Source organism: Platalea leucorodia, assembly GCF_965183815.1.
Source record: "Platalea leucorodia genome assembly, chromosome: 9".
NCBI lineage: Eukaryota > Metazoa > Chordata > Aves > Pelecaniformes > Threskiornithidae > Platalea > Platalea leucorodia.
The window spans coordinates 18,740,729-18,756,416 of NC_138831.1; the positions used below are offsets into that span (position 1 = coordinate 18,740,729).

Below are 15,688 nucleotides of genomic sequence, written 5' to 3' on the forward strand. Positions count from 1 at the left end.
TGTATGTGGACCATATACAGAGGAGCCCTTTCCTAGTTGCACTGTTTGGTCACAGACGTTAACCCAGATATGCTGTAGCTGCAACTCAGACATCACGCAGGGTACGTGACCAGATGTGTCATTAACCATTACAAAAAGCTCCAGGTCTTCCCGCCCACACTTGGCTTGAAACACTTGAGAAAAATAACTCCCTGCAATTATATACCAGGTAAGCATTTGAAGCAAGTGCAAACAGGATAAGCCAGACGAGACTGTGCTCGGCTCAAAAAAAAACCCCATATGCCATGAACATACACTCAGATTTAGTAATCCACCTTTGCATAGATGGGCATTTAGAAAATGATTTTCAGAACTGACAGACCTATATGCTGTCCCCAGCTGGACATAATGGAAAGCATCGATCTTCATCAGAAGACTCTGTGATAAGGGATAGATATTTACTATTAGAATTGGGTAGATTTACACTGAAACCTTATTTAAGTTTCAGGTTCCACACAAATGACATTTAGAAAATAAAATTCAATATAAGCATCCCACATCTGTGTACTTTAAGCTGCACTTACTCCCCCGCCACTTTTACACACACTTATTCATACTGTGACTTTTTATTGGCCCCTCTGGCAGAAGACCATCTTTCTATGAGCTGAAATACCACTGTCTGTTATACTGCAAAGTTAACGGACAGGGATACAGTTGAAAAATGGAGAGAACAATGTTTCTGTAACTCAGACAGTCTCTTCTTATCTCCCTTCCAAAAGCACACACATTCCAAAGGAGCTTTGTGTGCACAGGAGATCTATTTCTCCTCACGTTTATCTTAAGCAGAACTAAGTGGGCAGGTTTTGGTTTAGAGCGCAGCTGCGCCCTGTCATTTTCTTTACAGAAGATCTCTCCCCTCCACCACTTCTTCTCCTCCCCAATAGACATTTAAGCAAAGATGTTCACGAGCACACCAGGCTGGTAACATTAGAGCTTTCTTTACATTTTTTGTATCAGACTCCCCTGTTCATGAGTCATCCCTTCTCCTCCATGCATCATTCTGAAGCCGTAACACAAGTTCTCAGGGCACAGAAAGGAGCCTCACACTAAATGTGCATCGCTCTGCAACTCGAATAAAGGCAGAGCATCAAACTATTTGTGCTGTTTCTACCACAGGGCAAGGTAATTGATTCCACAGAGCGTTCACAACCCTTGGGCACCTTCTTTTATCATGATACCATATCAGTGCAGCTTGTTACACTGTGGGCAGACCTCCCACTAGTTTGTGAGGAGTGCAGGCAAATATGCTGAAAGATTTACTTAGACAGGCACTACCCAGTTTTTCATGTGTTTTGCAAACTCCAATCCTGAGAAGAGAGAGTTCTCACCTTCTACTCACTCAAAGGGCGCTTTGCTTGGCTAGGCTAGTTGCCTCTGTATTGCTCTGCTATATCAGCTAGAGATTTAAACAGAGAAACAAACTTCAGTTTCTCACAGATCTACTTACTTTGTAAAGTCAAAGGCATGAGCGGTCTGCTGCCATGCTGTCACCTCAGTTAGGACAAGAGTCATGGGAAAACTCTATACAGTTTTTTCTTCATTCTTTTTTTCCCCACTGCTGGAGAACAGCACATTCCAGCCTTTACTGCCTGCTTCCCTGAATTTGCCTAAAGCTCAACGTAAGAAAAGCTACTACAGTGAAGCAACTTTCTCTGCTGTGCTCCCACCTGACTGCCTGGCTGCAGCAGCCAGCATTACATCACTGGGCATCAGGCTTTCAGGGAATCCATCCAAAGTACTGAAAAGGGTTAAAGCTAATGCTTGCACTTTGCTTGCCTGTGCTTCTAAGAAGCATGCATCTCAAGTAGCTTGGATCTTTTTCCAAGCGGTGCTATTATTCGGGGTGGGGGGTGGGGAAGGCTTCCTAAAGCATTCTCCTGACAAGTCATTTCTATTATTAGAGTAAGACACAATGCCTCTGGTCCTGGCAAGTACTTGTAGATGCAGGATTGAGGTTTGTTGTTTAAATTTCCTGAAAGACAGAAACGATCACACAAACAAGCTGAGTTTTCTATTAATTAGCTTGTGGAATTAACTGACTTTTAAATTGGCAAGGCTGTTTACCAAAGGTCTTTGCTAGAATGTCCCATTCTGCTAGAGGCTATGCAAACACAAAAGACATCTTTCCCTCGGAAGGTTTATAAGCGAGAAGAACCCACCCAATGAAAAGCACAGCCACCTGGACTATGAATTTCACTGACAGTTTGGTGATTGATGTTATTGTAAGCAATGACAGAAAGTACTTCCACTAAAAGCACAACGCAATGGAAGACAAAGCCCAGGAGACTGAACTTTGTACAGCTTACCTTTTGTACATCATAGTGAAGTCCACGTATGGCAAACCCTGGAATGTAGTCATACTTCCCAAGCCCTTCTGGGTACTGGGAAGACAGACAGCGACATCGTTAGAGGCATACGCATTGGGTTATCAACAAAATTATTTCACCTGTTGAGCTGGCTTAGTCCTACTAGTCGTCTCACCCCCGGGCATAAACTGACCAAGGAGCAGGTGCACTTCATTTTGCCCCTTTAACAAAGAAAGTGGATGAATGGAGAAAGACATAAAGGATCAGGACCCCAAAACTAGTTTCTCTCATGTTAGGGACACTAGCGAAAACATAACAGATTCACTCAGGCAGTGAGGACACTTCTAGTAAGCTCCATTCAATGCATGTATTTGGCAAAGCAATGGCACTGCAGAGCCCCTCTAAAAAGAAAAGCATGACGAGAAGAAAATGCACAACTAGTCACCTATTTCAAACATGGTGTCCATTACAGGACATGTTATACAGCATCATCCACATTGACTTGCACATGTCAAGTCCTATACAGCTTCAGTGTTGGCCCACGGCTCATGTTTATCCACCATGTGTACCTCGAACTAGCAATTCTGTAGGCATTATTTCCATAGTTAAGTAAAGCAGACCAGACCTTTCTAGACTAAGGTTCCTGTTCCATATTTGTAAAACCTCAGGAATGTAGAGCATCATGAATTATCTCAAAGGAAATTAATTCCACATACAGATAAAACTTTCTGCAATCAAAGATTGTGAAACATGAAATTTATCTCAATAAAACAAGTAATTGACATATGGGCACAGTGCAGCATTTTGCAAGCACGTCTGGGGTGTCGCAAACACAGCAGTAAGCCTAATTCCCTGCAAATTCTTAGTACATCATTACCTTGAATTGTTCTATCAGGATGTCTCTGGCAGTGTTGAAAATCATAGAGTGTAGTAAATTAGAATACTGTGCTAATGTGTAATCGTAGTCAAAGCCATATATCTCAACATCTCCCAGGCTGATCTCGTTGTTAGCATAGATAGCGGCCGGATTGAGGAGATTGCAGACTCCTGGTGGAAGGAGATCTAAGAGAAGAGAAAGGGGAGAGGTTAGAAAAAATGAGAGGATCACTGAAATTTCAGCTTTTTGTTCTGGACCTGACAGCAGCTGGAAGTACCTCACAGGAGCAGAAGAGGAGCACAGTGCTGCTGTCGAAGACTGCTGCCGTTAACCCACTCAAATAATCCTCCCCGTGAAAAAGCACACCGTGAAACCTCTGGCTGTGTCTAGTGATGGTCCTAATCCCTTTCACAGTAAGACTGACCTTTTGTGTCAGGAAGCCACAAAACAACATCCTTGGGTCTCTGGTCTACATGAAGCAAAGCAGACCCGAGATTTTCAAGTGTCAAATTTCTAGCTCACAGCAGCTGCATTTTCAGCAGGCTCGCCAACGTGAAAAGTAGCTGCAATGTATCACCAGAAAAACATGCACCCCTCACTTAAAACTTGAGCAAGACAAAAAGGCTAACTCTCCTCTTTGAGAAATCTAGATTACTTCAAATTAGAAATTTTGAGGTTTGACTTTTTGCATTTTTTGTTTCTCAGAGAAGCAGCCAGACTTCACAGAGCAATCCTGCAGGTACCATTAGGGCTTTTTTTTTTTTTATTATTATTAATGGGCAGGGTAAAGCAAGGTTTTGTACGAACACCAACAAAATGTAAAAAAAAAACACATTAAGCTACGCTCTTGGAGCACGTAATACTGATAGCAACAAGTTCTCTGCTTTCTTCTGATAAACAGCTGTGGAAACAGCTCAGTCCTTGCGTGTGGTCTGTCGCTTCAAAACAGAGTTACCGTTCAAGATGCTTGCGAGTAACACTTTGCTTCCCAGACCACTGGGAAAATGGGGGTTCAGTGACATAGAAGCTGAACTACCTGTATATCCTTTTTCAGAGCCAGTCTAGAGAGCAGAGAGCTTTAGCTGCACTACAATGGGAGAGACAGGAACAGGACCCCCCCCAGGCTTCCCGCTCCATGAGAGCTGTCCCTTGCAAGATGAGAAAGAGCAATAAAAACAGTTCCCTGTAGTAGGTTGCCTAGTCACATCCACACTGGGGGACAGAGAAGGGAAGGAGACATTTCCTCCCCCCTCAAAGACTGGTAATTTTCTCTTTGAAGAATAGGAAAAGTGCAGACATTTTCCAGATCCTACACAGCATCAGCAGGTAGGATTTTTTTTCCCTTCCTACCTTAACTTTTGGGTTTTAGCAAGAACACCTGTGCCGGTTCTTTAGTGCTTCCTTGCTATAAAACAAAGTTTCATCTGAATCTAGAACAAAAGAAATATTATTAGAAAGAGATATCAGCCATTCCCAATAAAGACTTTGTCTGGAATGATTACAGAATGTAGGTAAAAGCCCAAAGTACATTTGCAAGCACTAATCCAAAGAGGTGACCAAAGAAACAGAGGATTCAGATGTATCATAATATTTATTTTTCAGGGGAGAGACACATTACAAAACATACCCATCCCTCTCTCCTAACTCACTTTCCTTTGGCCTTCAGATGCATTTCACCAGATCAACTAGAGAGGAATTACTAGAAAAGAAAGCAGCATTTTAAGGTAGGAGGGCTGACTTACTGGCTACACAGCAAGAACAAGAGCCCTCTTTCAGTGACTCTGCTGGTGGCAAAGTTCCTGGAAGAGGCTGAAGAGGGTGGATGCAATCAGAGTACTTTCCACAGGGATTTTAAAAGATGGGAAATGTAAATGGGATTCAGATGATCACAACTTTCATCCTCTCATCATAAATGCTCGCTGCACCATAAACAAACAGAGCTCCACTTTCTGTCCTCACCTCCAGATAACTTGCGGGAAGATCTTTTTCTAAGCACACACTGGGATTTGCAGTGTGTTATTTTTCTTCCTCACAAGGAAAATGACACAACCCTAATCACATCACAGTGCAAATATGCAGTGCTTTCCTCTCCTAATGAAAGCACTTTTTTTTTTTTATGACAAATGCACCCCACTTGACCACTCTGTAGGGATACAGTAGCAGCAAGCTCTTCCAACATTCATCATTTGCTAACAGATTTACGACAACGCATTTTGATAGTCTGGGAGCAGCACAAAATACCATGGCCTGAAGCCCATCTCTCCTTTCACAGAAGACATGAGACCCATCTAAATTCAACAACATATGCCAGCCACAACTTTTGCAAAAATACAATCAGGAAAAGATAAGGGAGTGATATGATTTTGTAACAAGTAAAGGGTAGTCAGAGATTCACCACGCGCATGAAGCGAGTCTTATCTGTGATCAGAAGCATAAGCAGTAACTGTGCTACACACTATGATTTATGAAGTATGTTTAGACCCGCTGGATGAGGTCATACTCCTCCCTGCCAGCCTCAAACATACAGAGCCTCTCTCCTGTCCTCTGACAGCCTCATGCCTAGCTCATTTTACCCCAGTCAGACATTTTGTCACTAACTTACACAGCACGTTCTCTCTTACCTCATAAGGGCTGAAGAAGATGGACATGCTAGCCAAAATGCTTTATCACCGTTGCCTCACACATAATGTGTTCCCTATGCACGCTTCTTGGAGCGCCACACGTCTACTTGCTGTGTTTCCTATCACATCATCGTCACCAAACAAAACTTGCAGCAGCTTGCTGACAACTTGCCCTTTCCACACTGTCATCCTCCATCTTAAATTGTGTCAAAGTCAGTGATCTCCTAGAGAGAAGGAAAAAGCTCTGGGTTTCAGTCCAGAGACTCATGCTGCACATTTGGCTCAGTGTAAATGTCCATTTATAGCATCCTCCTCAATACAGCGGTCGGTGTCAGTCTCCTCTTCATGCTCACACAGTCTCTCGGCAGGTTCAAACTACATCAGGGAAGAGACAGAAGCTGGGAGCACATGCAAGATTTGCTTCAATATGAGAATCCAAACATGCCTAGCTTACTGAGCCAGGTTTCAAGAAGTTTGGGGTTTTGGTTGGTTGGTTGGTTTGCTTTTTTGTGTCATGGTTTGTTTGGTTTTTTTTAAAGATAATCACCTGGGTGGTTACAAATTGAGTGCTTAATTAAGTCCTGGGCTGCAGACTTGGGTGCTGCTGCTTTGCTGACATTCAGCACGTAATGTGCCAGGGATCTTTGCCTCATAGCAATCACTGAGTCAAAACAGATCACACCCTCCAGAAGCCCATGAAGATGCCATTTTTCAAGAACAAGACCTTTTGCTTTTCCTGTGCCAAAACACCAAAACAGACTGCTGGACAGATATGATAAATTATAGCAAGAAAAAAAAAAAAAGAAAACCAGTTTTGGTTATTTCAAAAGAATGATAATCCCAACTACTCTTTCCATCTGCATCCTAACTGGAAAGGGAGACAATATCACAATTACTCACTGTCTACTCAGCACTTCACCCAGGAAGTATGACCTAAGGGAAAACCGGTGTGCGTACATTTGAGGACAGTGGAGAAAAAAACAGCTCTTGCAAAAGATACAAACCCCTGGAATCTGCATACTTGCACAATTTGCTCCGGTTTGCAACTCTGACAGTTTTAAGGGAAGTGTCTGCATATCCATGGTACATGATGAAACTCAGAAACAAAGGCAGACCACAAGAAAGTGTGTTTGATCTCATGCATTTTTTTACATCTGGGTTTAAATGCAAGGTAAACACATATCATCTCCTTCATTTTACTACTATGAGGCCCTGAAGAGCTGCTTAAATTGGAGTATCTTCATGACAGCACAAGTGCCTCTTCCCAGGCAATAGCCCACATTGTCAGAAATCAATAAGACTCAATCCCCAGCATCACAGCAGAGATGGAAACAAAAGCAGGTAATTAACTGTGAGCAACGGTTAGAGACGCCAAGACGCCATATGGCCCCTTCTGATGTGAAAAACACACCCGTCAGGAGGTGCCAAGCACGTCCCATGCTCTTCTGAGCTCCCGTTGGGGGTACCAACAGCATCACGCAGGAAATGCTCCTTTTCTCTCAGCCTCAGATCCAGCACGTTAGTGAAGAATACCACATTAAAAAGGCAGCCCACACCCACCTCTCACACCCTTTGTACTCCCAGAGGTCCAACACAGCAGACATCTGTACTAACTTCTTTGTGAGACTAAGGAGGAAAAGAGCGATACTGAAAAGCAGATGGCCACCGTCCTCCACGTTTCTCATGAATTAAAAAGTTCCCTTTGCTCACACTGCCTTGCTTTCTAAAGACAAACTGTGAGTTTTTCCTCCCTTCCAAGTACCTCTCTATCCTTTTGAAGTGTTGTTTTGTACCATTTCACAGCAATTCCTGCAAAGCACTCTAACCAGACGAAGTAGATGCCTCTAACAAGATGGTAGGTAGAGGGAAATATTACTTAAAGAGCATTAAATGACAGAGGAACCATGTTAAAAGAGTGCTGAAAATTACTGTGGAGCATCATCTTGAATTTATGCCATTATGCCTAAATATTTCGGGATTTCTCGCCAATGAAATCTACACAAACCAAAAGCAATATTGAAAATTACCATTTTGTTCCAAACCAACATTTTTTATATACACAGAGGCACTAGAAAAATGCTGGTATAACATTTCTTTACAAGAAAAAATCTTTATATTTAGGAAAGCAGAATCTGAAAGTTAACATAACTGGTCGCACTTCCAGTTCTGGCTGCTAATTGTCATTTGCCGTCCCAGCTCAATCTGTAGATGCCGCAACTCATGAAACGTACATGCTCCCGAAGAGATTCACAGGGCATTTATTATCATAGCACTAGACTCGTTTCCTGGTTTGGCAAAGAGTGAGGCCCTTAAATCTTTGTGCCTGCTTGAGATTAGCGACACAAGCAGAATCAAAATGTGCTGGATTGCAAAAACCACCACACTATAATCACCAATGCAACGATCACACAGGGGTGTCGCCTTCTCTCCCATTTCCAAACGCGATGGGCACATGTTGCTGACTGCATCTTGCATTATTTAGATGCAAAGGTATCTCTTGATCCACACAAAGTAAAAAGATGAAGGACTACCTCTGAGCTACATCCTCAGGGTTATCAATGCCTAACCAAGTTCTTGTTATCAGCAAACTTGTCTCCGTTCTCAGTAGTTATCACATTTAACCACGCTCAAGCTTGTCATGCAGAGGCAAGAAGTTAACAGTTATTTTAATGGTTCCTTAGGAAAGCTGATTTTTTGTAGCTACGTTTACAAGTTTGAAAGATCTAGGGGAAAACATACGCACTTATTTACAGCCAAATCCTCACTTGCTCGCCAGTCCCATCGAGTTTCAGGACTGGATGTTTCCAAGACTGCAGGACTTCAGACACTGCTTACTAAGAGAGCATATTAGCCTTCCTTGACACTTCAGATGCCATCAAACCAAAATACAGCAAGTCTTGCTCAACACCACCCCTCTGACAAATGCAATTACACTTTTCCTTTTGGTAGAGGAAAAAAAACCCACATGAAGTGGAAGTAGTGGCCTCAAATTCTTACAGGTAATGAAATGTTGTTTGTATCAGCACACTCAAGCCTGGCAGAACACAGACGTGTTTCTACAAAGTTGAGAACTTCTGGTGCCTGGGCTCTGGCCACCAAACCAGTACCACCACTGAGCTTTACTGCACACAAACTTTCGTCCTACACATCCCACCCTGTCCAACTCAGTCAGCATTTATCACTGGAATCCCCTCTATGCAAAAATGCAACATTGCTCCATAAATTAGGTCCTAAGCAAGAGCTGGATTGAAAACACATAATAAATTCTCCTGGCAGAGATGTCTCTCCAAAACCAATAGTAGTAACTGACAATATAGGACAAAGGACTCCAGAAAGGTGGTGTTTCAGAGAAGGAGGGTGAAGGTGGCACCACAGGAGTCTTCTCAAACTGAATGCTGATGAGTATTGAGACGTGACATTGTTTTCAAATCCATAACCCAACCACAGACATTCACTTTTACATCAGAGTTAGAAATCAAGAACAAAGGAACAGACTGATGCCACATTTTGCACAACTCAGTTTAGTTGTCAAAGCAACAATTAAAACAACTTGAACCAACTTTGTTTATGCCTCTTCTTGACAAGACTTGAATAACAGCACAGTCTTGAAATTTTGGTTTGGGGAGCTGTTCTTTAAACAAACAAGGGCCGTCTTATTTAACATGTCTAATAGTTACCTGAAGGTTTGTAAAAAGTCGGCCCTGAAACACGTGGGCTACTTCACCTAACCTAATTTTGCATTTAGTCCTGCTGATTAGTTCTCCATCTCCAATAACAACTCTCTCTCTTGCATCCCAACAGAGTGTAACTTTGTGAATAAAAACTTCACAATCTGTCGCAGAGTAAAGTGAGCATTTTCCCAAGACACCATGACACAGCCTGTTAACATATCTTCATTTACGGTTTCAATACCATTACAAAAAAGAAAAAAATGCCGCTGAGGATATTAAGGTCCAAACACTATTACAAGCCTTGCAAGTTGGAATTTCTTTCAAGTAGTGGGGCTAAAACCACAACTCAGTGTTGGAGCAGGGGCTTAACACAAAGCTACCAGCCTCCATCAGCACCCTGTACTGCCTTCAGCGGCTCAGGCAAAGGAGCTCACATCCTGCAAAAGCTGGAATGCAGCAGGCTGAGCACCCAACAGATCAGCGGCCAATTCCCTTACATCTGTGCATCATGAAGGACTTTAGATTTTATGTTAAATCTTGTCTAGTGGAAGGTGGGGGAGGAATGACAGAACTTGCCAATCTCAGAACAGCGAGACCGTTCTTCCAGATGCCTGTGGCTGGCCGTCGTCCTTCTCCAAACCCTTAGATAAACAAAAGCTAATGGAGAGCTATTTAACAGCAGACACAAAGTCACGATTCCTAGCTCTCTACAGTGCTTACCTTCAGCAGTCCAAGAATCAAGAAACCAGCAGGAAAAAGTGCCCTGCCCTTATGCCATGAAAGCTATTCTTTCACATTTTTAGGACAGTTTAATACAGTGGAGATCTGCTGCTGCCAAAGAGACCACAATCCTGTTTTATGCATGGACAGATTTGGTGAGTGCCGTGAGTTTTCTCCTCGCTTAGCAAGACATCAATGTACCTGATGGAGTCAGGTAACTTCTTGGTCAGAGGAGCAAAAACATGCATGCATGCATACATGAGTAAAAGGTGTTTTGCACCTGTAACACAAGCTGAGCTCAGGACCATTAAGACATCCTAGCAGCTGCAGCATCAGTCTTGTCCATGCTTGTGCCAATGGCGAGTTACAAGTTGGACCCTGGACTCCTCATCACATCAGTCAACACGACTGTCTATTTGTCCTAGTCTAACCACCTTTCCGTATGCCAACCAATGGCAAATTAGAGAAAAATGCAACAAGCCCTTAATTTAGACCGTTCGCTATGACAACATCCATGTTAGGGGGGCCAGTTGCGAAGAATCCCACATACTCTGCATGTCTCTGACACCAGCCAAGGGATATTCACAGAGAGAAGCCCAGGATGGGGAGAGGAAGACCAGGGCCAGATTTCAATACAAATAAAACCGTCCCAGAGGGCCCCGGGCAATGGAGGCGTGCAGATGGCATTGCCAGGGAGAAGGCTTCTATCCCCGGCAGCTGCAGAGCAATGGGCACATCCTCAGTTCTGCAGCGCGGGGAAAGGCACCAAGATGTAACGAGAGAAAAAAAGGGAGAAAAAAAACAGGAAAAAGCCGAAGCCCGGCAGGACGTGGCAGCCCCAGCGCCCGGAGGCGGCCCTTACCGTAGACCAGCTTTTTCATCTCGTGGTACCTGGCCCACAAATAGGTCTTGGTGTCGGCTCCCTCGGCCGGGAGGGGCTGGCTGCCCGCGGCGGGGCCGGGCTCGGCGCCGCGCCGGGCTCTGCCGGGGGCCGCCGGGTGGTGGTCCCTGGGCTGCCCGTGGCCGCCGTCCCCCGGGCACTGGCTGGCTTTGGGGCGGCAGCTCTGGCAGGAGACGGCCACGGCGAGGAGCCGGGGGGCCGCGCCGCAACCCCTCCTCAACGCCGCCATGCCCAGCGCCGCCATGGTCCCGCCGGACGCTGCAGCCTCAGGGCAGCCCGCGCACAGCCGGGGCTGCCTCCGCTCCGCTCCGCTCCGCTCCCCGCCGCCCCGGCCCCGGCCCGCGGCGGCACCCGCCGGGCGGCCAATCCCCGCCGCCCGGTGCGAGGGGGCCGGGCCGCGCCCCGCCCCGCCTCGGCGAGAGAGGGGGCCGGGGGGACGGCGCTCAGCGGCCGCCCGCGGAGAAGGGCTGAGGGCGGCGGGGGCCGGGCGGGCTCCGCTCGCCGCGCTCCGGCCCCTCAGGCGGGGGGCGGCGAGGGGGGCGGGGGGGCCGGTGGACCCTCACGGCAACCCCGCCCCCGCCCCACCCCTCGTCCGCCCCGGCCAATCAGGCGAGGCGAACCGCCGCGGGCGGGGTCACGTGGGTGCGGACCACGTCCTTCCGTTCGGCTGCTTGCGGAGCTGGGAGCCCGCGCTGGAGGTGAGGGGCGCGCGGCGCGGGGTCGCGTGCCAGGCGCTGCGCTGATTGGCTGCGCGCCCCCGGCGGGCCGGGGAGGAGGGGGCGGAGGGGGGGGGGCGGGCTGAGGGGCCGCCATGGCCGCGGGGCCGAGGCCGAGGGTGAGCCGGGCCGGGCCGGGCCGGGCGGCCCGCTTCTCACCCCCCCGCTTCTCACCGCCCGCCAGCGTAACGGGGAGGGCGGGGGGCTGCGGCCCCGCGCCTGCGGCTCCCCCGCAGCGCTTTGACCGCGAGGCGCTGGGGGCCGTTGTCCGTCCCGCTCCGCCTCTCACACGCCTCCCCGTTCTTTTCCTCGTACGTGAGCTGCCGCAGGCGCCGTTCCCGCCCGGTCATGCTGGTGAGCAAGAGGGTGAAGCGCCTCTTGCAGCTGGTGCCCGGGAAGCAGCGCTTCGGCGTGTACAGGTTCCTGCCCTTCTTCTTCCTCCTCGGGGGAGCGATGGAGTGGTTCATGATTAACGTCCGCATTGGCAAGGAGACCTTCTGTAAGTGAGGGCCGCGCCGCCGCGGCGGGTCCCCGGCGGGGGGCGGCAGGAGGAGGCGCGGGCCCTGCTGAGTCACCGCGGCCCCCCAGCAGCCCCTCCCGCCCCGCGGCCCCGGAGCGGCCCCCGCTCGGAGCCGGTACCGTCTGCCACAGCACCTGCTGGTGGCGAGCGCAACGGCGGCCCTTCCCTCGGGCACAGCCAGCCGTTGGCAGGGGCGGATGGTGGGTCCGCACCGGAGGACTGCCATCAGCAGGTCACCCGCTTCTCTCTAGGGCAGGATGTCGCACTCCACGTTCTGCCTCCCTAGCAGAAGACGCTGGGCAGAAACAAAGAACCCCCGTGTTTAGAATACTAAATTAGGGTTTTCTTACATTGAAAAAGACTCACCAGGGTTGCCAGAATGTAAGTGTAGGTGTGGCTTCATCTGAAATGTGACTTTTTAAATTGAAAACGAAGTATGAAAATGAGTCATGAGAACTTAGCTAATGGTACTTAGTTTCTAGAAGTTAAAGCATTTAGTTTTCATGTGGCATTCTTCCCTTTAAGAAACCTTGCTAGAAATTTTTGTGTACTTCAGAAAAAGGATCAGCTCTAGTGTATGTTATATGAGAATATTCTCATTTTCATAGGAAATCTAGTAAAGTCTCCTGCAGAATAAAACAGCTTGATACAATTTCCATAGCTGACAAGCTCACTGCAAACAAAATTGCTTCTTTGCTCATTTTCTGAAGCTTGGGTTTGTTTTGGCTTTTCAGTTTTAATATTTCTGAGGCATACCTGTATAGTAATAAAGTCAGGTTAGAAACTAAAGCGCAATATCTGTGTAGCAGCTGTTATACTTCAGCCTGAGCCTTATTTTCCTGAAGAAAAAAAAAATGCTATGCCTAAATGATACTATACTACAGTAATAATAATTGTGCAGTTATTACTGCTCCATAATCCATGCAAAGTTACAATGTGCAAGACCAATAAACTTTTTTTTGGTCAGTGGTAGATTTTATTTGGTGATACATATTTAGGGGTAATCAAGGTGAGGGGGAGGCAAGAAGAACGACCAGGAAGACTATGAAGGTGGGTATATTCCTGTGTTTTGTTTATTAAAAGAAAAAAAAAAAGAAAAAAAAGCTAAAATACTGAAGCCATGCTGGCAGTCCTCAGGCATTGACTTTGTGCCTATAATTTAATTTCCCTTTGGCTTCAGCTAGTTTGGGCATTTGTATTTTTAATTACTCTCATGGGAAAGTAGACAAGAAATGACTGTATCACACTGGAAAATTAGTTTTCCTATGAAAACATTTCAGCAGGGCTGATGGGAAGAACTTTAGTCTAAATGGGAGAGAGAACATGAGCTATTTTTAAGTGGTAATAAGGATTTGTGTTGACTTGAGTTTTCAGTTGCTTGTCAGTCAGTGTCTGCAAGGGAAAACTGGATAGAAAAGTTTAAAAAGAGATGACAGGCTTCATACATTTAATACAATCTTGCACTTGGAAAACGCTAATAAAAAAAAAATCTTTTTCTGGCAGATGACGTTTACCGTAGGAAACGATCTGAAAGACAGTATGAGGCAAGGATGGAAAAAAATGAATTTTAGCTGAAACGTTTCAAGGGGAAGGTCCCGAATGTTTCAACTGTATTCATACCAAAGAAGGATTACTGCCACGTTGATGGTAGGGGAAGATTTTTGTCTCTGCAAGATGAACTGTAATCCACAAGTTTGTGTAATACACTCTCAGATGGTTTTGGCAGTTTTATTCTACTTCCATCTACTTCATATCTTTGTATTTGGCTTAAATACAAAATATTAATAGCTAAAAGTTCATTGTGTTTAGGCCTCTTCCACTTATTTAATGTTTGTCCAGTACTTTTAAATAAAGTGAGTGAACAGAGTCTGGCTAGTGCTTTTCTTTGCTTGATGAAACACCACTGTGACAAGACCAAGGGGAAAGAAATGTTACATATTGCATACATAATATCTCAGCACAATGGAAATAGTAATTTTTAGTTAGTTTCCTTTGTAGTGATAGAAACTGCTCTGGCATCTGATTTGTTTTCTTTCCAATGTGGCATGATTTTAACTAGATAAAAAGAGGACAGACTTACTGCTCAGTGTTTACTCAGCCCACACTGTTTGGAAAGTCATCCGTGCATTCAGGCTCCACTGCCTACAAGTGCTGTAGTACCCATTATTGCTACTTTAACAATGAATTGAGCTGAGGGCTTGGGGGGGGGAAGTCTGATGCGGTTACCTGGTAACAGGCCCAAGTTCAGAGGAACGTGCAACAGCAGTCCTAGCAAACCTGAACGCTGTTGGCAAGACTCCTGTCTCCCCAAAGGAAAACAGAGCTAACTGCTATATCCTGGACAGCTTTTACTCCCTAATGCAGTGACGCTAGCTCTCAGGTGTGTGGGAGTATGTCAGTGACTATGCATTAGGGTGGCTGGTGCAGTATTATCAGTGAGGATTATTAATGCAATTGTTTTATTTCTGATGGTATGTGTATATGCCGAGGGTTCCACAAAGAAGCCAATTGTTAAAATCAGCCTAAAAACAAACCTGAGGGAGTTCATATACTCACATGCATTCCTGTGCTAACTCCTAACAGCCTTTTTCCACAGAAGTACGTTTTCATCAACTGAAGAGACAATGGCTGTTTTTAAGATGTTATGGTGCAGGTACTCAACTTGCAAGCAGAGGGTAACTGCTGTCCTTTGTGTTGTGTCTTCCAAGGACTCGATCTGGAGGACTAGTGCTACTTGTGTTTTCAGGAGATAAAAAACTGACAGAGAATTAAAGATGTGACCGTGCTGCTGCATATTTTGACTGGACAGCAAATGAATTACTTGGGGAAAACCTCTATTTCAGAAGTAGTAAGAACCTAGATTTTTACTTTGGTTCCAAGGTAGAGCCCAAGTTCAAAAACTCATGCACAAGCTTCTTTCTGCAGTCACAGATCATTGCGCTGAAGTAAATCCTGACTGTAGCAATACATTAAAGAATAGAGCATTAATAAAAAGCCAGATTTTGAAAATTGCTGAGCTTTAGACCCATCTGCCTTTACTTCTTGAGCCTTCTGGAACTCTCTTGTGCTTGGTTTCCATAGAACAAATCAGTTTTTCAATAGCTTTGTTTTTTTTAAGCACAAGCCCTGTGCCCTAGTTACGTCGCCGTACTTGGGAGCCTGGTGTGAAAGCTTCCTGTGGCTTCCCTTAAGCGCTCCTATAATAGCAGCAGAATGTTTCGCAGACATCAGTGAGTCAAGGTCCAATTTTTCACTTCAGAGCTCTTGCTTATTTTGCAGCACTGTTTCCCATTTGCAGCCAAGAGCATCAGGCATCT

General features: G+C 45.7%; 2 protein-coding genes across 4 annotated transcripts in view; one reads left to right on the forward strand and one right to left on the reverse strand.

The window, feature by feature from the left end:
- The window catches only part of NT5DC2 (5'-nucleotidase domain containing 2), a 29,538-nt gene extending 18,045 nt beyond the window's left edge, over window positions 1-11,493 (reverse strand). The window contains exons 1-4 of the mRNA XM_082322485.1: window positions 11,097-11,493; window positions 3,223-3,407; window positions 2,346-2,420; window positions 362-417 (exon numbers count right to left, since the gene is read on the reverse strand). Coding sequence (XP_082178611.1) covers window positions 362-417; window positions 2,346-2,420; window positions 3,223-3,407; window positions 11,097-11,379 — 599 coding nt within the window. The 5' untranslated portion in view covers window positions 11,380-11,493. The remainder of the gene's footprint in view (window positions 1-361; window positions 418-2,345; window positions 2,421-3,222; window positions 3,408-11,096) is intronic.
- A 133-nt stretch (window positions 11,494-11,626) lies between these two features.
- UQCC5 (ubiquinol-cytochrome c reductase complex assembly factor 5) lies at window positions 11,627-14,238 on the forward strand. 3 transcript variants are annotated; one of them, XM_082322488.1, is made up of 3 exons: window positions 11,627-11,833; window positions 12,172-12,350; window positions 13,875-14,238. In XM_082322488.1, the coding sequence occupies exons 2-3, from the start codon at window positions 12,200-12,202 to the stop codon at window positions 13,940-13,942; spliced, it is 219 nt and encodes a 72-aa protein (XP_082178614.1). In that variant the 5' UTR covers window positions 11,627-11,833; window positions 12,172-12,199; the 3' UTR covers window positions 13,943-14,238. The 3 variants fall into 3 exon arrangements, with proteins under 3 accessions (XP_082178614.1, XP_082178616.1, XP_082178615.1); XM_082322490.1 differs by having other exon boundaries at window positions 12,181-12,350; XM_082322489.1 differs by lacking the exon at window positions 11,627-11,833 and having other exon boundaries at window positions 11,946-12,350.
- The last annotated feature ends 1,450 nt before the right edge of the window (window positions 14,239-15,688 follow it).